The sequence below is a fragment of the Psittacula echo genome (assembly GCF_963264785.1).
Source record: "Psittacula echo genome assembly, chromosome: 7".
NCBI lineage: Eukaryota > Metazoa > Chordata > Aves > Psittaciformes > Psittacidae > Psittacula > Psittacula echo.
In genome coordinates, this window is record NC_137740.1 from 28166413 (window position 1) to 28190700 (window position 24288).

Here is a 24288-nt window from a genome sequence, read left to right on the forward strand (position 1 = left end):
TAAACAGCTATTAAAGCTTTGCTCTTCATGCCTCCAAGGGTGTCATTTCTGGACAAGGGAGTCACTTGCATCCTTTGAGTTCTTACAGGCTATTCCCTTGTTTGCATCCCAAGAGGATCTTCCCACTTAGCTATGCAGACACGAGGGGTTTGAGTTGGTTTGTGCCTGGCACAGAGAAGGGAAATGAATCTCCCGAGGCTTAGTGAGGAGTGTTCATGTTTTTACCTGTTTCCTCGACAAAAGGGAGTCAGACTCAAAACCTGTAACTTTAGTGTTTAAAGTTCTCACTCCTAAGCAGAGTCCACATCTAAAGCTGTTCTTTTGCCCTGGGACAAAACGCTGAATCCAGCGACTCCTCAGTCCTGCAGGAGGCTGCAAACTAGGTCTTGATTTTATTCAGACTGTCACAACTCAGAAGTTTCTTGGAAACCAGATTCCCATCCCAAAGGCTGGACGGCACTGAGTGGGAAGCTGAAAGCAAGTCCCGAGCACCAATCCCAGCTGCAGCACCACCACTAAAGCTATTTGTCCCCGCACAGGTTTTGTTTCACACGTTCTTGCCTTCTGTTTTTGCTGGAGCCTCCGACCCTATTGAGAGGCAAATTTTAGCCATCTGGCAAAGCAGGCTATAGGGGGGAAAGTTAAAAAAGAGGAGAGAGAAAACACAATGTGCATGAGCACAAACACACACACAAAACTCTGGAGATTAGGGAACACAAAAACTTCACTGAACGCCGCGGCTTTTGCTGGAGCGCACGGGCGGCGGGAGAGGAGGGAGCAGCGGGCGGGCGGGGAGGACGGTTCCAATGCAGGCAGGTCTGCCTGCGTGCCTGTGGGGATGTGGGGAACGGTTGCAGGCAGGGGAAGGCGTGACCTGCATGGAAAATGCCAGACAACTCCAGACGCACACACACATAGGCGCACACACGCTCACAAATCTCCGGACAGAGATAAGGCGGACAGCGGAGCACTCGGAAGGAGGCAAAGCCTTCCCCTGCAAACCAACCGGCAATCCTCCACACCAAACCCACCAGCAAACCCTCCCAGCAGCAAAATGAGGTGAGTACCTCCGCAACGGGCTGACCCCGGCGTCCCGCATGCCGTGGTTTCGGGCACGGCCGAGCAGGGGGGCCGTCCCTCTGGGGAAGGTTTCCCTCTGATGACCGTGGCTTTGGTTTCCACATCTGCAAGCTAACCAGGCGTTGCTCATGCCTCGGCTTCGTGCTGTAGCCCGGTTTGTGTGCCAGCATCCCGGCAGAGCTCAAGGAATCCTCGGGTGATGGGCATGCAGCAGGGGCATACTGCTCTGCCACGGTCCATGGGCGAAAGGTGTGAGTGAGGCTGGACACGCTGCAAGGGCTTCAGGTTTCTGTGCACACCATGGTCATTTATCACTTTTAGGTGAGGTTAAGATTTTCCTGACATGGGAAAGTAGTTTGATGTTTTGCTTCCCCTGTTTAAAGAGAAAGCAGTGAGTTGCACCAGCAAACGGCCCATTCAAGTTGAGGAGGTGATGCCCATTTTCACCAGCCGAGCATCCAGCCCCATGCATGTACCCTGTCCAGAGGAGAAACAGATTTTCCCTTCACACATTTTTGTGGTTTCAGACAAGCTGTCAGAAAAAGGCATGTTCAACCTCACTGTGCTTGAAAGAAAAATCAATTCAAATTTCTCAGCTTCTATTAAAGAAAAGTGATGGAACTACACAAATGAGTCCCAGAAATCTACTGCCCTGGTTTTGAAAGAACACAGGTTAAAAATAATCCACTAACAGTGCTTCAGTTTCCTCACCAGCATACGCAAATCAAGCCTAATTTTGAAACCAGGGGTACACGTACATGTGAGCAGTTCCAGTGCCTGTAATACACACCTACAAGTTTTTGCCAGGCCTTAGTACCTTTTTAGAAAGCATAACTTTCCATCTTTAATGGCTCTAATTTCCTGCATGTTTCTTTTCCTTTCTGCACTCCACTGGGTGTAAAGTGCCAGAGGTCTGCTCCTCTTTCTGAATCCCATGCAATGGCACCGGCTTTGGTGCCTGGACCTCCAGCACAGGCAGTGTTCTCACCTTGCACAGAGAAATATGTGGTTTATGCTCACTTTCATGCTCAAATTGGAGCTCGAGGGTGGTGCAAAGTCAGGTGGACTGCCACTGATTTACCTGTCCTTTCTGCCCTCCTCTGGGACAAGAAAGTTGGTAAAGTTGGGACACTCTTCAGGCTGAGATTTTTTAAAAGCTGAGTTTGATCACAAAAGATCTCTAAGGACCTCAGCCTCTGTGTGCTTCTCCATATGGGGTGAGTGGTACCCTAAGAACTGAAGAGAAAGAAAAGAAAAAAAAGGAGAGAAGAGAAAAAAGAGAAGAGAAGAGAAGAGAAGAGAAGAGAAGAGAAGAGAAGAGAAGAGAAGAGAAGAGAAGAGAAGAGAAAAGGAGAAGAGAGAAGAAGATGAGAGGAGAGGGGAGGAGAGGGAAGGGGAGGGGAGGGGAAGCAAAGCGAAGCGGAGGGAAGGGAAGAGAAGAGAAGAGGATAGTGGAGCATGACATGCTGGGTTGCACTGCTGGGGACCCAGTCCATCCTTGCCCAGCTGCAAAGATATGTGCTGTTTATTGAGAGCCAGCAATCTCAATTTGTCAGGATGAGGCAGTGATAATAATGATACTTAGCAGTTATTGCAATGATACTTTCATTAAACTGATTTAGAAGGCATCATTATTTTATTAAGCATCCTTATGTTTATTCTTCCATTAAATGAAGATTTGCCCATCAGAGCCCCATTAATTAAAGGATGTGTTGCCAGTGGCTGCTGCTCCCAGAAGCATGAAAAATACCAAGCTCATGATGGTGCCTGGAGCTGAGAACTGTGGAGGTGCCTTTGCATCCAGTGTGGCACCTGCATCATCCACCTTTCAAAGGGGCCACGTGTAGCTCCCACCCTCACCTCCACCTCCCTGCTTCTTGGCAGAGGGGTTGCTCCTGGTGGCAGAGTGCTGCAACTCGTCTCCCAGACGTTTGGAGTGTGTGACCTTACACAACCTGCTTGAGACCTCAAGAGGTTTTGGCATTTCCAGAGTTTCATTTCATCTCCTCACATATGTTTTCCAGGTACCTTATGACATGGGCCTTTTGTGCCTTGCTGCTCTACACAGTGGATGCCATTGAGCTGACAGACATGTTTGGGGAGATCCAGTCTCCCAACTTCCCAGATTCCTATCCCAGTGACTCAGAAGTGACATGGAACATCTCTGTGCCCGATGGATTTAAAATCAAGCTGTACTTCATGCATTTTGACTTGGAGTCCTCCTACCTCTGTGAATACGACTATGTGAAGGTGAGCTGTGATATCATGAGCAGATGGTGGGGTAGACAGCAGACCTGTTTGGCCAGCTAAGAGAGGGTAGTGCTGGAAAAGCTGGGAACAAGCCAGTTTTTCCCATATACTGGACACAGGAGTTGTCAGTCCAGGGGACAACAGGGAGAGCACGTGCAAGCTGACAACATACCACTGAGCTAACAGTGAATGGGACACCAGATTCAGAACTTACAGAGGACAAGATTTCTGAAAACATTTGGGCACCTCATTCTCATTGGACCCAAAGGGATTTACACACCCATGGTTGATGAACTCCTGTGGCTAAACCCCCAGCCTGTGCCACTTTGGTACCAGCCACACGCAAGGAGGATCCTTGAGTTGGGCACTCTTTGCCAGGCCATGGCCATGGGTGCACCTTGCAGCCAGCCTGCATCTCTGGCTGCAGCTTGCAGGCTCCTGAGACACCCTTTCCAGGCCCCAGGGATGCCAAAGGTAAAGGTTAGACCTGAGCTTGAGGCTGCTCTCCTGCACGCAGAGCCTCCCACAAGCTGCAGGGCATAGACCCAAAGGCTCCCTTGGGTTTAATGCAAACCCATTTCAGAGCTGAGATACAAATTTCAGGGCCACTACTGGCAAATACTTGCAGCACAAACAAGCTGGGGAGGCTCCCAGGGACCTCTCAAGGCCAAACCACAGAAGATTTCAGTCTGCTTCATTGCTGGGCAGAAACCCATCAGAAACTGTGGTGGGCCACACACTGTAGTGCCACAGAGCACCCTTGCCTCTTGCACCATAGGTCTTTCCAAACAAAGCCCTTGTTTGTATCCAGGACAATCCTGAGTTCTCCATACCTTTGAACTTGGTCAGGTCTGGTGCTTTCTAGCAGACCAGCATAGCAAGCAGGTGCTTTCTAGGTTTGCCTGGCTGAACATGCCTTACCCCATTGCCCGGCACAAGCCTCACCCTGCTCCTCCGCAGAGAGGCAGGTGGAGGTTGCAGCCAGGTCTGGAACCACAGAACTCAGCCCTGGTGCTAGCTGCCAGCTAATTGAAATTATTATTTTATTCTTGCCCTAGTAAAACAAAGCAAACATTTGTATTTTTTTTTTCCCCTCTAGAATCTGTTGTTCGCTGCTTTAATTTCCCCTTTGTGCTGGCACTCATTCTGCTACTAACAGCTCTCATTGAGGTTTGATTAGTTCTTTCTGCTTCTCCTGGATCTTTTCCAAGCACAAGGGCCAGGGACATATATAGAGATATATTGCTTTAAAAACCCAATAAGCTCAAGGAGCAGATTTCTTGGAAACTTTCCCCATTCCAAGCTTTACCCCTCCTCCCACCCTTCACCCCCTGCTCTTTTTAACTTTTTCACAATGCTCCCTGTTATTCGGCCATGGTGCCAACTTGGCACCATAGCTCTCCCTGCCGCTGGATTTCCATAGGAAGGCGGTATTTTTCACAGGAGTTTAGATCTGAGCTGTATAAAATTGCTTGGGGCTATAACTCAGCTTGTGGAGCCTTCACCACAGAATTACATTTGGAAAGTCCTGAAAATGGATGGATTTTGGGAGACCCATAGGCTACTCTGCTGGGTAGGGGTCCAATCTTGATGCTGCTAAACCACCAGCTTAGAAAATGTTAAGGAGGGCAGCAAATGATTCCATGGCTATTTTCTTCCCTGTGTTTGTGTGCCCAGCCTCTGTCTGCATCAGTGCAAGACACAAAAAGTGTCATCCTGCTCTTTGACTGAGGCCAACAGTGCATGGCTATAGAACATAAGTATAGAGCCAATACACATAGGGGCTTCTCTGTAATACTCTGTCAGTCCCAGTGAAGATGCTCAGAAAGCCACAGAACACATCACTCTGTTAGATGGTGCTCAATGGATTCCCCTCCATGAACTTTTACCATTGTTTTCTGAACTCATGGGTGACTTTAATCTCTGCAGCATCCTCTAGGGGAGAGCAGCACAGGTTAAATATATGATTATATGCCTCTATGTGTGTGTGAAGAAACACCTTTTTTGTTCTGATCATGGGTCTGACTGAGGTCTCCACCAGGGTCTTCATCTTGTCTGCCATAAGAAGGAAGTCAAAATAAGGGCTGAACAGCTCCAATGCAAGGTGGGGGTCCAGCTCAAGGTAGGCAGAAAGCTGCTATGCCCTGGCCTTTGCTTTCCATATCTCCTTGGTTGCCTATACGCCCAAGTTCTCAAGCAGCGTAGAAAGTCATCCTGAGTGGCAAGCTCAAGGCGAGCTGAGCTGTAAACCCACAGCCTTCGGGGTGGTCTTCAGAAGGGAACAGTTTCCAGAGCACTGAAACAATGGCTAATTAAAACAATAGCTGTTTATTTATATATATATATATACACACGTATGCGTGGCTGTGTGTATATATATATAAAAAGATCATGGCTCATAAAGAAATGCTTATAGGTCAGGAAGCTTGTTTGTGCAAACGGGGATGGCAGAGAGGGGTACTTCATTAAGGAAGTGAGCCAGAAGAAACAGCCACCCCAAAATATCCACCCGAAGATGCCCCATGCAGGTAGGAAACACCAGCCACAGACTGCCTTCGGAAGCCAGTTGGAAACAGCCTCTCCCCAGGCTGTGAATGGCTGCCCTTAGCCACATGCCAGGTCCTGGGGATGGAGAAGGAGCTGTCATCTGTGCTGGGTTTTTGGCTCCTGCCCTCTGCCATGCTCCTTGGTAGGCTCTGCCCAGCTCATTGCTGTCCCCAAAGAGCTGATTTGACGGTTCCTCATTTGCGGTGGGCCTCACTGTGGTTTGCCCAGCTCCTTTCTGGTGTCACCCAGCACTGAGTGCTTTGTGCCCAATTCTCCAGCACTGGCCCAGAGCACACCAAAAGTCACAGCCGTGACTGGGCATTGGGTTAAGTGACCTGACTAGCGCCACTGAGGAGCGCTGGGGCAGGGCGCTGGGAGATGAAGTCACAGTGGAGCATCAGAGATGGCAGATGAAATTCTGACTCTGAGGGACCTTCACGAGTAAATCCCCAGGTTTATTAGGGAGATCTGAGCCTAGGGTCCTGTCCATGAGGTTGTGCACATTACTCGGTCAAGCCCTGGAACGAAATCAACCCCTGAGGACTTGGCAGCCGGCTTGAGACCAGCTCCTTGGTTGAAGTGAAGGTGGGATCTATAGTGAGAGGTTTTCCCCATGTCAGACCATCGCAAGTCCTTGATGGCCCACAGTACTCATGGGGTTACATCTCTTCACCCCGATCCCTATCACTGAGTCCTGACTCAGGGAAGCACATGCTTAAGACCTGATCGTGTCCCAGGGAGAATCTGTGCCATCCGGTGCTCACACAGACAGGACTCCTACTAACCCCATGTGTGGATGCCAAGGAGCTGGCCAGGCATCTTAGGCAAAACCAGTGGCTGCAATAAATTTGCTGGTGGCCAGAGGCCCAGCTGAGCACAGGAGGCAGTTTTTGCCAACCCCAGTGAGGGGCTGGTGAGAGGAAAACAGGGGTCTGAGCCAAGCTGGGAAGGCAGGACCGCAGGCAGAGCATCAGCTAGTGCCACCACGCCAGGAACCAGTGCTCGAGAAGGAGAGCGGGATTCTGTGATGTGATGGAGCCGCATCCCCCCAAGGTTTGGCACAACGTTTAGGATGCATAGCAGACCAGCTTTGCATGCAGTGTCCTGAGTTCACAGTGTGCCATCCCCTGCCACGGGTGATTCCCATGGGGCAGGGCTGTGTGCCATGATGTTCTGAGCACTCAGCAGCACTCGATGCTCAATACAGCACTGGCAGGGGCCATGCAGGGACAGGGAAGGAGATCGATGCTGCATTCAGAGCAGTGCATGCCCAGCCTGGGGCTCTGAGAAGAGGGCACAGGACCCATTTACACCTTCCTCTGCTCAAACAAGGGGGAAAGGGCACAAATGGGGAGTTAGCATGAACTGGGGGAGGGTCAGGAGAAGAGCATCTTCTGATGGGCCTCAGGGGGTAATCCATGCTCCAGGGGAATGGAGTCCCAAAAGGAGCATATCAAATCCTGAGAGGCAGCTGGGAGGATCTAGGGCTTTGCTGCTCACTTTTCCCATCCTTTTGGCTCTGCGCAGACAGTGTGGTGGCACCCGCCACCTCCTGCACAGCTGTGGACCAGCAGCTCCATCAGCACCGCACCATTCTGCCTGAGCTCTTGTTGTACCTCCCCAGGAATGAAAGAAACTGGGTTATGTGAGTGCAGCAGCCCATGGGAGGGGATGGTCTCCAGACACTGAGCCAAGTCCACAGCAGGAGAAACCAGCATCCTCCGCTTTCCCCCATGGCACTGCTGCCATGTATGTTCCTGTGGAAATTCGGGTGCATGTTTGCACACAAAAGGACCCTTAATGTCTATCAGGAGGAGGATGCATGCGTGTTGGGGAGAGGGTCTTTAGGAGACATAGATGGAGGCTCCTGTCTCATCCCTGCTTCATTTCCAACAGTCAGCAGCAGCATTAGTCATTTTGCAAAAACACCCCATTCATCTGGGTGCTGGCTTCTTGTGTGCACTCTAACTGTGAGGCAGTGAGACAGGCCGTTTCACGCTCTTCCCCATCTCTGAGTGTATCCTCCCCATGTCACGTTCCCAGTGTCTTCAGCCCAGCGCTGTGATTTCTCTGCCTAATGAGCCATTTATATATATTACAAGTGGTATGTTTGGCCTTCATCAGTCCAATTAGTGCATTCCTGGAGGACTGGAGCCGGGGGGGGGTGGCGGCTGCGTTTCCGTATTGCCGGCTGCCTGCTCCTCTCCAGCAGCAGACACTGAACTGCAGGGCCAAATTCCCCTTGGTGTTCCTGGTGTTGTGTTAACCCACCCGCTGCAGGAGGCATCTCTGGAGCATCACTCATACCCCGAGGCAGCACCCCAGCTTCTACCCCAAAGGGGAAAATGAATATGGGACAGAGGGGGACACATGGCTTGGGTCACCATATCTCTTAGACACAACCCAAGCCACAATGCAGAGGGACAGGGCCACAGCCGGGGAGGGACCTCCATCTGCCTCCATCCAGAGGGGCAGAAATCTTAACAAGAGAATAAGGAGGTAGGCAGAAACAGGGCAGATGGCAAGAGGCAGTGGCAAGGGTAAATTTAAGGCACGAGAGTGTCACTATACTTTATTTTTCAAAGGAGGATTCTTTCAGCATATTTTTATGGGGAACTTCTCTGCGGCAATTGATATTTCCCTCAGGGACACATCTTCTCTAGTGAAAACGTCGACATCGTGACCCGAGAGGGAGAAACTCCAAACAAACAACCAGGATTTAATTACCAGCCTGCTTGCTGGATGTAAATGATCTACAAAAAAGTATACAGTCCTCAGCAGCAGCACCAAATATTAACCAGGGATGATGACCTCTCTGTTTAGTTTACTGCTGGAGGGCTGTCTCTGCTCCCTGTGGCTCGGGGCATGGGACCCATCACAGATAAGAGGCCTTAGATACCTTCATCAAGGAGACCACAGCTCCAGGGCCTCATCCTGCCAATCTGGGGCTGTATCCAGAGATGCTGGTGGCAGCGTTGGGGCTGGCCCCATGGCAGGAGCATCCTTAGGCCAAGACATGGGGCACCAGGGCAGGTTTTGCCGTGCCTCGGTGATGCTGCACTGCAGGTCCTGCACCAACCAGGGCTGGAGAAGAGGGATGGGAGCCCACATGATGGTCCATGTGTCCCTGCAGAGGTGACAGCCACCAGCCCTGCACAGAGGAGCTGGCTGGAAATTGCTCCTTCCCACAGCTTCCCTTAAGAAAAAGCAGTTCCTGCACAAAAGGCTGCATGCCGCGTGCTTGTGCAGCCAAGACTGCATGATGGGGCCAAATGCCGTTTTCCTTTGCTTTTAGTGATGGTGCTCCCGTTTGTCAGTCTGAAACACTATTTCATTTTAAAACCAGCTTTCTTTCAAATTTGAAAGAGATTGTAAAGCACCACAGTATATTTCAAAGGGATTGAAACCAGATGGATCCCAAATTACTTGTTTTCCTTTTTTTTTTTTTCCAGAACACTGTTTCACACAAAAAATCTAAAATTCAGTTGGGTTTTTGTCCCAATGCAGGCACATGTTTTTTCTCCAAATTCTCAAAATTTATCATCGGAAAGTCTCTCTCTTTTCTGGCCAGCTGCAGCTTGTATGAGAGGATGGAAAATATCTGGAGGCAATGTCAAGGCATGCTGAGTTGCCATTTCCATGTTGGCTTTCCCTGGTGTGAGCGAGTTTCCGCCTGCTTGTTCAGCCCTGGGAAATTTCCCTTTCAGCCCCAGACCCTCCCCAGCCAGCGCATCCCGAGGGTCTCCAGGAGACAGGGATGAAGCCAGAGGAGAGTCTTGCCTCTGACGCCATGCAAGCTGGGGATGGTGTTTCAACACTTCTGGGATGCCATGGGTCCCAGAGCAGGCGGCTGTTTTCCCCAGGCATGTGCTGGGGGACTGCACGCTTCATAATGGCCTCAATAGCATTGGCTTGGCACCAGAAGCAGCAGGCTGCCGTGGTGGTGTTCATAGCATTCCTCAGACGAGGGGTTATTCATATTCATATCTCCTGGGGGAAAGCAGGCGGGATGCTGGGAACCAGCTGGGAGAGCTTATGGTTGGGACAGGGGGTGGGGATGAGATGTACAGAATGAGTTGGGGTCAATGCTGAAATGGTCCTGGAGAAAATGGCAAGGAAAAAAGAGGAAAGGGGGTTTCCAGGGAAAACTGGAGGGTTTTCTGCAGGGATTACAGTGCTTTAAGGCACAGGTGAGGCTGTGCTTTAGAGGAATGCACATAGACACTAATGAGCATGCTGATGTGACAACATGACACACTGGCCCATTGATGCCCTCCTGTAGCCCTCTTGAGTGCATGGCTCAGAGTCCAGAGGAGGTCTGGAGCCAGACAGGGACCCTGGGTGGCAGGGACAAGACCCAGCTGATCCAAGCCAGCCCAGGGGACAGAAGCACCATCCAGATTACAGCTCCTGCTTTTGAGCTGATGCAGAACCAATGGCAGGGGCTTCTCTGGGGTCCCAGCACACTCCCAGCAGCAGAGCCCTCATGCAGACGCTGCTGCACAGATCAGCATTTGGGCCAAGGGAGGAGGAGAGGGGGAGTGTCTCAGATGCCAATAGCTCTGAATGGGAATGACACTCAGGGCTGATTTTCACACCCCTTCTTCCCACCACCTGCCTACGTCCTCATCCCACTTCCCAAACAGGCTCCCTCCCTGCATCCTCCCCTTACACCTGCCAGCTCTTCCTTACATCCCAGATGCTGCCTGCTCTCATCATCTGCTTCAGAAGCTCTGGGCAGAGCAGGCAGAGTCCCTGATTGCCTGCAGAAGGTGAGGCGGATGCAGCAGGAATGGTTGGAAATTGCTGTTCCGAAGGTGGTCTGGGAAGGGCCAAGGCAGCACAAGGCTGAGCAGGACAAGGCACCCAGGGGCCCAGAGCTGCATCCTTAGGCTGTGGCTGTCAGAAGCTGCTGGATGGGCAGCCTGCCCCACAGAGATACTGCAGAGCCCTGGCAGAGAACAGGCTGGGGAAGCACAGGCAGAGATGTGAGCTCTGAGGTGCAGAGCATGACTCCAAGCCTGACCTCCTGCAGGAAAGCTCTCTGGCTTGCAGACATCCAAGCCCTGCAAAGCACTCACCCATTCTTTCTGCTAACAGATTGAAGCTGAGGACCAGGAGCTGGCAACCTTCTGCGGCAGGGAGACCACAGACACAGAGCAGACTCCTGGCCAGCAAGTGATCCTGTCCCCGGGGCCCTACATGGGGCTCACTTTCAGGTCTGACTTCTCCAACGAGGAACGCTTCACTGGCTTTGATGCCCATTACACTGCTGTGGGTAAGAAGCAGTTCAGCTTGCAGGACCAGTTTGCTAAGGTGGCAAAATAAATTTGCTAGGATCATATCCCAGGCTAGCCTTGGGGACCCTAGCAAGAGAGGTCCTTGTATGCAGCCCTTGGGCAATATGGGACTCATCGGGTGCTAATGTGAGCCACCATATGGGACAACTAGCTTCTCATTTTTTGTGGCAAATGTCCCCACAAGGAGTGACATGTGGAGGGCTGCAGGGTGACCTCCCCTCCCTTCCTTGTTATCTCCATCCTAGATGTGGATGAGTGCCTGGAGAAAAGCGATGAGGAGCTGGCATGTGACCACTACTGCCACAACTACATTGGCGGGTACTACTGCTCCTGCAGGTTTGGCTACATCCTCCATTCTGACAACAGGACCTGCAAAGGTACTACCTAGGCACAGCTCGGACGTGGAGATGGTCACACAGAGGGGTCCCTGAGCAGGCAACAGACCTACCAAACACAGGCAAAACTGCCTTCTTTCACTGCCAGAGCCGACAGGTTGCCTCATCCCCTACACACCAATAGCATGGGACTGGAGAGTGCCTAAGGCCTCCAGTTCTCTTGCGTGGGAAAGAGATGTGGTTTCTCCTACGGGCTGTGCTTCTCAAGTCAGAGACATTAAAAGGTTTAGTCTTAGCTCTGAATCTGCATCTTGTAGATTACCTGGGATTAGCTCACAGCCCAGGACTTCTATGCTGCAGGCATATCTGGAAATTGGCTGTGTGAGGTCCCCCTTGCATAGTCCCATATTTGGGTCCAGCAGACCCCAGTCAACTGCAGGGGCTGATGAGAGTGGTCAGGGCTGGGATGTGGCTGGCAGGGTCCTGAGAGAGCCATGGCTGTGTTTCAGTGGAGTGCAGCGACAACCTGTACACCCAGAGGAGCGGGGTGGTCACCAGCGCCGACTTCCCCAGCCCCTACCCCAAGAGCTCTGACTGCCTGTACCGTATCGAGCTGGAGGAGGGTTTCTTCATTACCCTCAGTTTCGAGGACAGCTTCGATGTGGAAGACCACCCCGAGGTGACCTGTCCTTATGACTACATCAAGGTGAGCTGGGCTCTGCACACTCCTTTCATCCCACACTCCTGTCACTTCCCTAGTGTCCTGGTGATGGGACCAAAATCACCCTTGTCTAAACAGTAGTGCTCAATTGACCCCATGTCTCTTACCACATCTGATTTTGACCCTTTCAGCCAATGGTGACCCTCTTTCAGTTCACATGACCCCAACACATGGTGCTTAAGCCCCACTGACCCCACCACAGCCCCATCCGTTAGCCAGCCTCAGGGTGAAGCAGTCCTCAGGGATCAAAGATCCCCCTCAAACCACCCACTCTTCTTTGCCTTGGCAGATCAAAGCTGGAAATAGGGAGTTTGGCCCTTTCTGTGGAGAGAAGTCCCCAGGACGCATTGAAACCCAAACCAATAGCGTTCAGATCCTCTTCCACAGTGACAACTCTGGAGAGAACAGGGGCTGGAAGCTGTCATACACAGCAATTGGTAACTGCTGATGCTTTCCTCTCTTTGCTGGGCTTGGGCAATGGGAAGGGCTTTATAAACCCTGCAGGTGGAGAACATGAATTTGGTGGTCCATGATCCCATCTCCAGAAAGGGTCTGTTCCAGAAATCACATGAGGAAAGGAATAAAATAACAAGGAACCTCCTTTATATTTTTTTTCCCTACTCAAGATGAGCCCTGAAACAAGACCACATTGCAAAGCAGAGCATATTTGGCCAGGATAATTGCACAAGCTACTGTTATTAGCTCCCAGCTAATATTTGGGCTAATAATTTGGGTTTTGCTCAAAGCCAGGGTATTACATACTAGAGGAAAGACTTGGAGCCTCCACTCCTTCCAGGAGAAGAGTCTGGCTAAGCGAAGCCAGTGTAGGCTAACAGCAAGAGCAGGGCAGGGATGCTCGGACTGTGCTACATGAACTGGGCAGCAGAGCTGGGACTCCACTTCTGTCATTGATTCAGCTGAGTTTTATTTTGCTTCATTTGCTTTTTATTCAAAGGAAACCCATGCCCACAGGTGCAACCACCAATCAATGGGAAAATCGAGCCTTCCCAAGCCAAGTATACCTTCAAAGACCAGGTTGTCATCAGCTGCAACACCGGATACAAAGTACTGAAGGTATGGGGTGACCATGTGGAGCTGGGCACCTGGGTAGGAAAGGGTGGGATCCTTCCTCCCAAAGCCATTGCATCTCTGGAAAAGTGAATGTCACCCACATACAATTACCCAATTCCCAGGGGCAAGGAATAAGCCTCCTCTGAGAGCCACCAACTTTGCTTTCCAGCGGAAAAGTGGAGATGGCTTCTTCCCAAGCCACCCTCCAGCATCCCTCCAGAGCCGCCAGTCTCACAGGATGCCAGGCTTGGCACCTCTGCCAGAGAAGAAGTCAGTAAAAGCCCCAGGGGAGCTGCCAGGACCATGCCTGCTCCCCACCTAGGCAGGCTCTGGCTCAGCTTCCTGGGCAACCCTGGAGACCAGGAGGTTCTCTGGGATTTGGAACAGCTTCAGCTAGTCAAGGGGACTGGGATTTTGGCAAGCCCTCTCTGGGAAACAGCTGAGAGCCACAGGGAGTGTGGGTGATTCACAGGGTGGCTGTCTTCCCTCCAAACCAGTAGCCTGCTTTGACTTCCAACATGGAGCTGGGTATTTCTCTGATCTCTTCCCAGCCTCATCCTTCATGCAGAGCTGCCTCCTGACCCATCCCAGCACCTAGAGTAGGAATAAATGACTCCAGGTTTTTTTGCATTCAGCATGTCACTGAGATGCGGGCAACAATAAAACTTTTCAAGATTTTCATTATGATTATATTGCAATATTTAGCTAGAAAAGTCCTCCTCCAGGAGGGTCTGGATATAGCTTGACTTAATCACCAAGAAATTGACTTTTTACGGAGAGATTGATTTTCTTGCCTTGTACATTGATGGTAATTTTTTTGCTGGCATCTTCTGCACAGGATAACCTGGAAAGCGACTCCTTCCAGATCGAGTGTCTAAAGGACGGGACATGGAGTAACAAGATCCCTATATGTAAAAGTAAGAACACCCTTCCCCACCCTGCCAACGTCCTTCTCCTGCTGAAATAATTTCATGCTAAAGGGAGCTGCCTTGCCAGAGTGGAGTTCCTTACTCAGAGACTCAAACCCAGCCAGAGAGGCTACGTAACTCTGCACAGCTCTTTTGGCTCATTCTTGGATAACAGCGGGGCTAGCTCCAAATGCCACAAGCAGGAGGTTGGTGCTTTTATTTAGATTACTCGTATAACTTGATTTGCGAGCCGCTTGGCTGTCTCCCTCTCAAAGAAAGAGCAAGCCTGGCTCTGGCGAGCCGGGTCTGTTAGATAAATCTGACATAACTTGAGGTAATCTAATTCCTGGTACAAATTTCCTTCCCAGTGGAGGCTACTAGGACCCAGGGTATTAGAGAGGTCCCAGGCACTAGTCTAAACTGGGTGCTGCTCAGCCAAGTGAAAGGGAGAAGTTGCCCAAATATTTGCAAACTTTAAAAACAGGAGAAAAGGGGAGAAGAAAGAAGATGCCATTTGAAAGGACAGGTGATGATTTGCATCACCTCTTCTTTCATCTAACCCAGCTCCTCTCTCCGCTCAAGCTTGGCAGATGGACCCGATAAAACATTTCTCCTTTGCCCCCAAACACCCCCAGCCCTCAGGAAGGTGATCGCTGCTGCTCAGCCTGCTGTGAGGCTGTCCCAGAGAGGAGAAAAGCAGCAAACACACTCAGAGAAGGTCCCAAGACCTTCCAGGAGAGGCAGGATGAGATGCTCTAAGGGGATGTTGGGATCCAGGCTCTCCTCATCCGGGCAGATCCTTTCTCTTTTAATGATTGTGGATCTTACCTTAGAAGAGCGTTTCTGGAGCTTTAATTCATGTTTTCTCATTCAAAATGAAAATTTTGAGGCTCTCAGACCTGCTAAATCGATTTGTATCTGAAAGGGCTCCTTAGAAATTGTGAGGTCAGAGATGCCCCACTCCTACAACTCTCACTACCAGTCTCCCATTGATTTTACCCAGCTTGAACAGTGACCAGATGAAAATTGGCATTGACCAGAAAAAAAGAACAAATATTTTTAATCCCAGGAAGTATTATTTTTTTAAAATGATTACCTACGTTATTCGAGACGGGCTGGAACTGATCCCTTCTTGTGCAGTATGACTCACTACACTAAATTTCTAGGACTTTTTGGGGAAAGCCAAGAAGCCCCTAAATGGGCAGTTCAGGCCTCCAAAGTGCAATGCCTCCCACCTCCCCAGGATGCGTGGGAGAGGCAGGGCACAAGCAAAAACAGTTTTAGAACGCAGCGCAGAAAATAGAAAACTTCTCAGCCAAGGTGGATAAAATCCAGCTCCGTGGCCTGGCGAGTCTGAACACAAACCCGTGACAGCCTCTCACAGCCCCTGTCCCCAGGTTGCCCTGGGCAAGCAGAGCAAGTAGGTCCCCGGCACAGCCCTGGCTCCGCCGGCACCCGCAGCACGCTGGCACGGCTTGCTGGGCTCTCGTTAATGATTGCTGGTATTTTGGGGGCTGGGTTTCCTGCATGCCTCTCTCTGCTCATCTACTAATTGGGCTTTCTCTCTGCTTTCCTCCTTCCCCTCTGCTTTCGGTGCAGCTGCAGATAGAGCCGACAACCAGACAGAGGGAAGAGCCGGCTCGGAGCAAGTGGCCGCGTGAGGCTGGTGCCGGCTGCGCCGCCCCGACGGGCAGCCTGTCTCAATGTCCCTCTGATCTATCCGGTACCCAGGGCATGTCCCCTTTGCCCCTGGTCCGGTTGCCAAACCCATCTCTGTGGCTTGTCTAACTGGCATGGCGCTCTTAACCTCCTGCGTCTGGTGCTTTATTAACTCCATCTCGAGAAGGGGAAGGAAATTTGGAGTCAATCCCCTTTCCCTGCTGTCACACTGCTCCATGGGAAGGGTGTCTGCCCAGCCCCAGCACCATTGCCTGGGGACCATGTGCTGCCACCACCTCCCAGCACGTCCTCTGTATCCCTCCCTCTCCACTCAGATGCCTCAGCCAGCCTGGCTCCCCCCTCAAGGCAGCAGTTGCAAAAGGAGCGCGGCATGGCCGCCTGGTTGGTTGGTTGCTTGTTTGGATTCAGCCTCCCGCTGCCCTTCCTCCCTGGCTGCCCTTCCTCCCTGGCCCAGCGTCACAAATAAGAAACACTCCTTCCTTTTTTCTCTCTGAGAGTCCTGGTGCCTTTCAAGCCCTCCGGGCAAGGAGGTCTGGAGGATGGGTTGGCATCACCAACCCTTCCCTGCAAGCATCAAGCCCTGGCTCCAGCACAGGGGAATGGATGCTCCTCTGCTTCCCTTTGCAATGCTGGCCCAGCAGAGGTGAAGACAGTCTGGCCTCAAGCTGATTGCAGCTGAGAGAGGTCAGAGCTTTGTGTCTGGTCCCACTTATGTCCCCGAGAGCCATGGGCGTGCACCCCTGACTCCCCAAGGCACCAGAGGCTTCACTGGGAGGATGCTGGGATGTGTTCCCTGTTACTACAATGACACCAATACTAAATGACCACTTTCCTGAGGGAAAAGTCTGGAAAAGTGCACGGCACAAACTCCCTGTGCTCACCCTTTCAGCAGGAACCAGGACACTGCTGGAGTAACACCTCTGTGCAAGAGCCCATTCTCCAGGCATCAGGCCTCCTGCAGGCCTGAGGGACACAAAGGGATGCACTGTGCAGGCCAGTGGATGCTGCCCTGCAGCTATAAACGACCCCAGAGCAGATGTGCAAGCCAGGCTGGTCCCCAATATCCATTCCCTCCTTCCTGCAAACCCCAGCATCCCCCAGTTCCTTACAAATGCCCCATGGTTTCTGGTACCATGGCACAGGAGCACAGTGCACCCAAGCACCCCGGGAATTGAGCAGGAAAGCTCAGTCAAGGACCCCTGGGTCTGGAGAGAGGTCTTTGTCCCCTCCTCTCCAAGGCACAAGTGCCCAGAGCCTCTATTCAACCTGGCTGCACCCACGTACCCCTGCTGTCCTTACAGTGGGTGGAGGGGACCCTGGTGAACAGTGAGCTCCAGAGTTTTGTTTTATCCAAGCAATTAGGCAATCCTGAGCACCAGTACATGTCCCTGGTCCAGGTACCACTCCTAGTGAATTCTCTCTTAGTTAGCCTGGATCACTGTGTAAGGAGTTCTGTCTCCTGTCCCACCCCCTTTGCATCCTGGAGCACATGGAGACCCACAGAGCTCACATCATCCCTGATCCACAGGGCCTGCTTTGTGCAAAGTCACCCATCCCCTACTCAACCTCTCATCTTAAATGTGGCAGAACTCAGCACCACAGCACCACATCTCCCAGCAGGATCAGACCCCAGTTTCTGGACAGGGCAGAAGGAGGTTGCACAGCATCACCTGGATGTGCTGTGAACTGCCCACAAGGCAGGGAGCTGCAGTTTCCATGGCTCTGGTGGATGAGCCACCTCTCAGCCTTGGTTCCTTCCTGGGGTGGGTGGCGCAAGCCCAGTTCAGGGGACAAGCTGGGAGTAGAGGCTGGGCAGGGCAGGGCACTGTGAGGGATCTGGGGGAGAAAGGGGACCATGGACAGGCTATGGGGAAGGGCAATGGCAACCTTCTCCATCATACCCTGAGCCCACACCAGAGATGGGTGAAGCAGAGCCAACCTTGCCCATGTCCTGGGGGATGGAGCAGGTGAGGTCTCACCAACATCTGCTGGCCTCCCAGACCAGCTCAGCCACACTCTCAATGTCCTTCATCCCCTGCCATTGCAGGCAGCCGGGACCACGGGTTGCTTAGCCTGATCTGCAGATGCTTATCAGCACTGAATGGTGAGCAAGACCCAGAGCAGGAGGGATGGGGCCATGCACTCAGCAAAGCCTTGTGCATAAAGGAGCTCCCCTATGCATGGCATAAGTTAGTGAATCATTGCCTGCTTTTCCCTGCCAACCATTGCCCATATCAGATGCAATGATATACTTTGGGACCACCTCTCAATGGATCTCACCTGCCAGAGCAGGTTTCTTCCACTTTCAGCGGTATAGCATAGATGTTGCACTAAATGAAGTGCACAGGAGGGGCTCCCAGAGCTGGGCTCTCCACAATCATAAGTGGTGTTCTCCATACAGCCTGTGAGTGAGATGTGCTGTTGGTATTCAGTACTACTGCCTGCATGCCCTGTCTGCAGGGTGGCTGTGTTGGGTGCTCAGGAGGCCAGGCTGCTCTGGCTGGGGATAGCCTCCTGCTGCCATCTGAGACCATGTCAGGCTGTGCCCCCTATAGTGCCCTAGAGAAATGGGATACAGGACTATACAGGCCCTCATTCTGCCCCATAGGACCACCATCACATGCCAGAGCCCAGCATTACTGCCCACTGGCTGGATGGGCACCCAAAACACAGCACAGGGCTCAACCCCCCTTCTGTGTTGGCTTTCAGTTGCTGACTGCAAAGCGCCGCCAGAGCTGGAGCATGGCTTTGTCGCCTTCTCCTCAAGGAACAACCTGACCACCTACCGAGCAACCGTCCAGTACCACTGCCAGCATCCCTACTACCACATGGCCCCCAACAGCACCGGTGAGCAGTGGAACTGGGCCGTGTCCCCATGGCACGGTGTGGGTGGGCGCGTGGCCATGCGTGTGTGTGTTTGCAAGTGGGGGAAGTGTGGGATGGCCTCTCCGGGATGCTCTGCAAGCAGCAGGCTGTGGATGTAGCCTACACACATCGTACCCTGCATCTGCACTGCCTGGATGGTGAGACTGGTCACATCCTGCTCTGCAATGAGGTAGGATGGGAGTTAGCACTGCCTGGTGCTTTGCGTTTTTCACAGCCTCGGCAGAGCAGTGTGATTGTTCTTCTGCACTCTGCCTTCTGCTTCCTGCAGCATATGGAATTTTCTGTGTGTCTGTGAAAGGAGATGCTTTCAGCAGAGAGCAGCAGGGCCAACAGTCTCAGAAAGGGCTCCTCCAGAAGGCTCCTCACCCCAGCACCCAACCATCCAGCATAGTCAAAGCCAAAGAGATAGCAGTAGGATCATGGCAGAGTTTCCCCCTTAACCCCTGGTCCACAACCACAGAGACACCATAAGGTGCATTGCCAAGCACCCCAGGTGTCCACATTTTTCAGAGCTAGCTCTTATTCCTCCCTCAGCATGCAAAGCCAAAGGATTTCCTCACATTCCTGTCTCCCTGCTTATATCCCCCCTGCATACCTGCTGGCCCCATGTGTCTGGTCCCAGCATCCTGCAATGCATTAGCAGAACAGGCACTGGCAGCATTACTGGAGCAGCACTGCCAGCCAAGGCTGAGGGCACAGCACAGCCCTCCAGACAACTCGAGGCAATGAAACTGAGGATGTGGCATGTCCATGGATGCAGGGCTGCCAGGCCCCCCCCCAGGGAATGGAGCACAGAGGGTGTAAAAAGGAGAGTACCTGGGAGCTGGCCAACATCTCCTCGTTGCAGAAGACACCCCCTCATGCCAGAACCACAGCCCAGCTAATGCTTTGGTTTCTTCCAGCCACTTACACGTGTGATGCATCAGGGGTATGGAGAAGTGAAGAGCTGGGGACCAAGCTGCCATCCTGCCGACCAGGTACTAGTGCTGGGGTGGCCGGTTCCCACGGCAAGGGGTGCAAGGCAGGGATGTGCCATCAGAGAATGCCTTCCCGTCTGATGTGACGTATTGTTTCTCTAGGCAGGGACCTTGCTCCCTGGTGACAATGCAATATGCCTTAGGTATATATATATACAACTGCTCCAAAGTATGGACAGGAAGGTGGTGGGGTCAGAGGCCTCCTGCTATCCCAGCTGGTACAGAAGGTCAGGGTGCAGTGGTGGCACTGGGCAGCAGTGATGACGGCATGTCTCTCTGTCAGTATATGGCAGCAGTGGGTCATAGCCACCTCATGTCGGGGCTCCTCAAGCTCCCCACTCCAACAGTCAAGGAAACCAGGAGCCCAGGGCAGAGCCATTGGCCGTGTTCAACCCTTAGTATCACTGGAGATGGCTTCAGCCAAGGGCAGAGCGTTACCTGCCCAGCACCGCTGGCTGTCAGCTCCCATTAGCAGTGTGTCCACATGCAGAAGCAATTAGCACCTCTCCAAGCCTTGCACAAAAACCCAGCCGCTTTGCAGGGAAGGAAAAATCCCAAGCCTTTGAGCAGTAGCAGAAATGTTTGCAGCCAGCAAGTTTCCAGGCCAGGCGCCCATTCGGGATTAAACAAAAGCCCCTGGGATGTTGGCTGGCCATAGCCAAGCATGGGGCCAGCTCCGGCTGCCAAGCGGGGGGCAGGCTGGAGGCAGCCCTGGGTGCGGCTGTGGTCTGGTGTGCAGGAACAGCTCTACACAGAGGTGCAGGGACCCAGCTGCCGTGGAGCTCCTGCAGCCACAACCACCGCGGGGTTGGGGAGGTGGCTCAGCCCCAGGGAAGGTATCTGCTCTCGGCCACACCGCACGACTGCAAGGCCAGAGGAGGGACCCCCTCAGATTCCCTACATCTCATGGAGGTCTGAGACCAGGGCTGTGGCTGCTTTTGTTGTGGTGGCTGCTCCTTGCATCTCTCCTTGATGTTTCAGCCTGAACTAATTTGAGATGGGAGCATGCGGGGACATCTTTTGGGGCCATAGCTGCTTTCATGGGCCACTTCCAGGCCTCCTGATTAGTGACAGAAGTCAAAGAGACTTCGGGAAAATGGAAAATCCCAGAGAGAGGGTGATGCTCTCCTGAGATTGGGATCTGCAGGCTGCAGCTGGCCAGCTGCTCTTCAGATCTTCCCCGTGTCTCACGCCACCTCCCCATCAATAGGAACTCTTCTTCCAGGCCACTCTGTGCCTGCCTCTGCCATTAGTGGGAGCATTTGCAGCCTGGTCAGCACTTCTGATATATAATTTAACAGAATAAATATTTGGCTGGATGCACTTCCTCTAAAACCATCTTCCTGGGACAGCCATAAGCTTCAGTGCAGCAGACCAGCTGGGCTGGGACACAGGAATTATTTGCCTGAGCACATTTTCTATTCCTTGCTGCACTGGGAAAGGCAGAGGAGTGGAGCACATGCAGAGACACTCACCATGCTCCCTCCCCTCCCTGCAGGAGTCACAGTTTTCCTAGCAGCAGACCCCAGCCACAACAAACCCATGTTAGCAGCTCCTGGTGTTCCTGCCCTGGTTGCAGAGTTGACTTTTAGCCCAAATTCCATCTTCCTGTGGGGCTTTGCATCCCCACCTTGAAGGACAAGGGGCATTGGGGCAGAGTCCTGGCACTTTCCATAGAGGATGTGGGTTCCCCTTGCAGACGTGGAGGGATGAGACCAGGACATGAGCTGCTGCAGCACAGGACTCTCCCAGCCGTAGAAGGGTAAGCTGGATAAAGCTGCTGGAGGCAGCCTGTCAGGGCTCTTCAGATATTGATTCTAGATCTGTTGAGGAGCTGAGCAGAGGGATGCTGGTTTGGCTGCCAGAACTGTGAGGACTTGAGATGCAAGAGTAAACCTCATGGTGCTAGGCAACATCCCACAGCAGAGCCTTCCCCAGCCACAGCTTCTCTGGGAGGGCAAATGCCATGGCCATGAGACCACAGATCTCATGAGAGGTCTCAGAGCAAGGGGTGAGGCGGGGCTGATGTCAGGCTTCAGTCCTTTTCCAAATGCCTCCAAACGGTGCTCCCCTGGGTTTCTTGGCACATGGAGCCACGCAAGGGGCTGAATGGTCTGGGAAGAGCATACTGAGGATGCAGGATTACTCATTTGGCCTTTCTGCTTCTGAAGTGGTGTGTATCCAGCCAAATCCCTCCAGAAACTGAACTGCAAAGTGAGGAATTGCAAAGTACAGGCTAGCCTTCAAGCCATCTCCTTGTCCCACCTACCAGTTCAACTGTACAACTCTTAAGTACAGCCCTGTTTTACTTCAATCCAGTTTGGCAGAAATCATAGCATCGCCAGGTCTTTGAGATAGCAGAATGATTCCTCCACTTGCCCTTTCTTAAGGAAGCTAGTAGCACCATGTCCTCATCTGGAGCAGAGATCAAATAGATGTGAACCAAGACTATGGTCTGATACCTCTTAACATGCCTGAAATCCCACCCTGGCTCACATGTTTCGCTGAATCCATGCTTGACTTCAGTGTTCAGAGATCTGGTACAGCTCTGGTATAGCTAACCCTGGATGAAAGCCTCCAAGGCTCCGTAGCGTGCTATACACAGTTCTGACTGTCCATATTCATGCCCAGTGAGCAACAGCTCACTCCCCTTTTCCACCCCTTTTCCAGGAAGGCAAACCACTGCCACTAGAAATGGTTCCATCAGGCAAAGGAAGACACAAATGAAGCTGGGGTTGACTTAGGAAGCAAAGCCCTTCAGGAGGACAGATGTGTTCCTTTTCCAGACTAACTCCAAAGACCTGTTAGTGTAGGGAGTGAGGTGCAATGTCCAGCCTGCTCGAAGCTCCGAAGTGCTGGCGGTAACTGCCCTGTCCCTTTTGCCCGCAGTGTGCGGCCGGCCGGCTCGTCCTCTGCCAGGGATCATCAAGCGCATCATTGGTGGGCGGAATGCAGAGCCTGGCTTCTTCCCCTGGCAGGCCCTGATTGTGGTGGAGGACATGTCCCGGGTGCCCAATGACAAATGGTTTGGCAGCGGGGCCCTGCTCTCGGACTCCTGGGTGCTGACAGCTGCCCACGTGCTGCGCTCCCAGCGCCGAGACAAGACTGTCATCCCTGTCTCCAAGGAGCACGTCACTGTCTACCTGGCCCTTCATGATGTGAGGAACAAGATGGAGGCTGTCAACCGGACAGTTGAAAGGATCATCCTCCACGAGGAATTTGATATCCAGAACTACAACCATGACATTGCTCTGGTCAAACTGAAGGAGAAGGTGACCATGGGGAACTATGTCATGCCTGTCTGCCTGCCCCAGTTTGAGCATGAGCTGGAGGGGCCTCACCCCAACACGCTGGGGCTGGTGGCTGGTTGGGGTATCTCCAACCCCAACATCACGGTGGATGAGATCATCAGCTCGGGCATGAGGACACTGTCCGACATCCTGCAGTATGTCAAGCTGCCGGTGGTGCTGCATGCAGAGTGCAAGACCAGCTATGAGTCACGGTCAGGGAACTACAGTGTGACTGAGAACATGTTCTGTGCTGGCTACTATGAAGGTGGGAAGGACACTTGCTTGGGAGACAGCGGAGGAGCCTTCGTCATCCAGGACCCAGGAACCCGGAGGTGGGTGGCCCAAGGGCTGGTCTCATGGGGTGGCCCGGAGGAGTGCGGGAGCAAGCAGGTCTATGGTGTGTATACTAAAGTCTCCAACTATGTGGACTGGGTGGAGAAGAAAACAGGCTCCTCAGAGAGGTGGACATTTCTAGACCCGGAGCTGGAGAGATGAGTGACTAGGCAGCCTGCTGCCACAGCTCCCTTTCTTTTGTTGTTGTTGTTTAATGTGCTCCAGACTCTGGTCTTTCGCAAGCAGAAGCCACGACGCTCAGTGCACGCCAGACCTTTGCCAGCCCTCCACATCATTTGTTTTGCTTGGTCCCGCATCCCTTTTCTTGCACTCCTAGGAAATGCTTGCTAGGGAGCTGGAGGAAGGATGCGAAGGGCAAGATCTCAGCTGGCATCCTCAGCTTGTGCTGCCCATCTGCAAACCTCACCCACACTCCTGGGGACCCTCCCTCCAAGCCAGGACAAAGGCACAGCGATGGAGGCAGCATTTCCCTGCCACCAAAGCTTTGGGCTGTGCAGAGAACTGTCCCCATACCAGTGCTCTCCAGCCAGATCTTCCCATCAGACACAACTGCAGGAGCTGCAGAGGCTACAGACAGTGCAGAAAATCCAACTGGGCAGGCCTGGATCTCACAGCCCCCCCTCTGTGTAACACCTCTTCTGTGCAAGGTAGGAGTAGTGAGACAGCCCTGAGGGTTTGCTATTGTTTTTGTTTGCAAACAAACATCCCTGCCCGATGGCATCTCAGGTGATGTCAACCTGGCCCCAGGGATGTGAGGAGGTATCCACATTAGCCCTAACTTCAGCCATGGCTGCCAAGACAGCACCAGCTCAAATGGGCTACTCTTATCCCACCATGTGGGATGGATGCCCCACAGGAAACACAAAGACAAGAGAGCAGGGTTTGGACC

At 52.5% G+C, this 24288-nt stretch overlaps 1 protein-coding gene across 1 annotated transcript; it reads left to right on the forward strand.

Annotated features, from left to right (window-relative positions):
• Positions 1–885: 885 nt before the first annotated feature.
• LOC308224030 (mannan-binding lectin serine protease 1-like) lies at positions 886–23540 on the forward strand (the record flags this gene model as incomplete). The annotated part of the gene is given in 12 exon segments (XM_080623636.1): positions 886–905; positions 907–1059; positions 3105–3330; positions 10978–11155; positions 11423–11554; positions 12022–12218; positions 12523–12670; positions 13189–13307; positions 14143–14221; positions 18602–18739; positions 19681–19755; positions 22645–23540. Coding segments are annotated over 12 exon segments (2361 nt in total).
• Between the last annotated feature and the right edge of the window lie 748 nt (positions 23541–24288).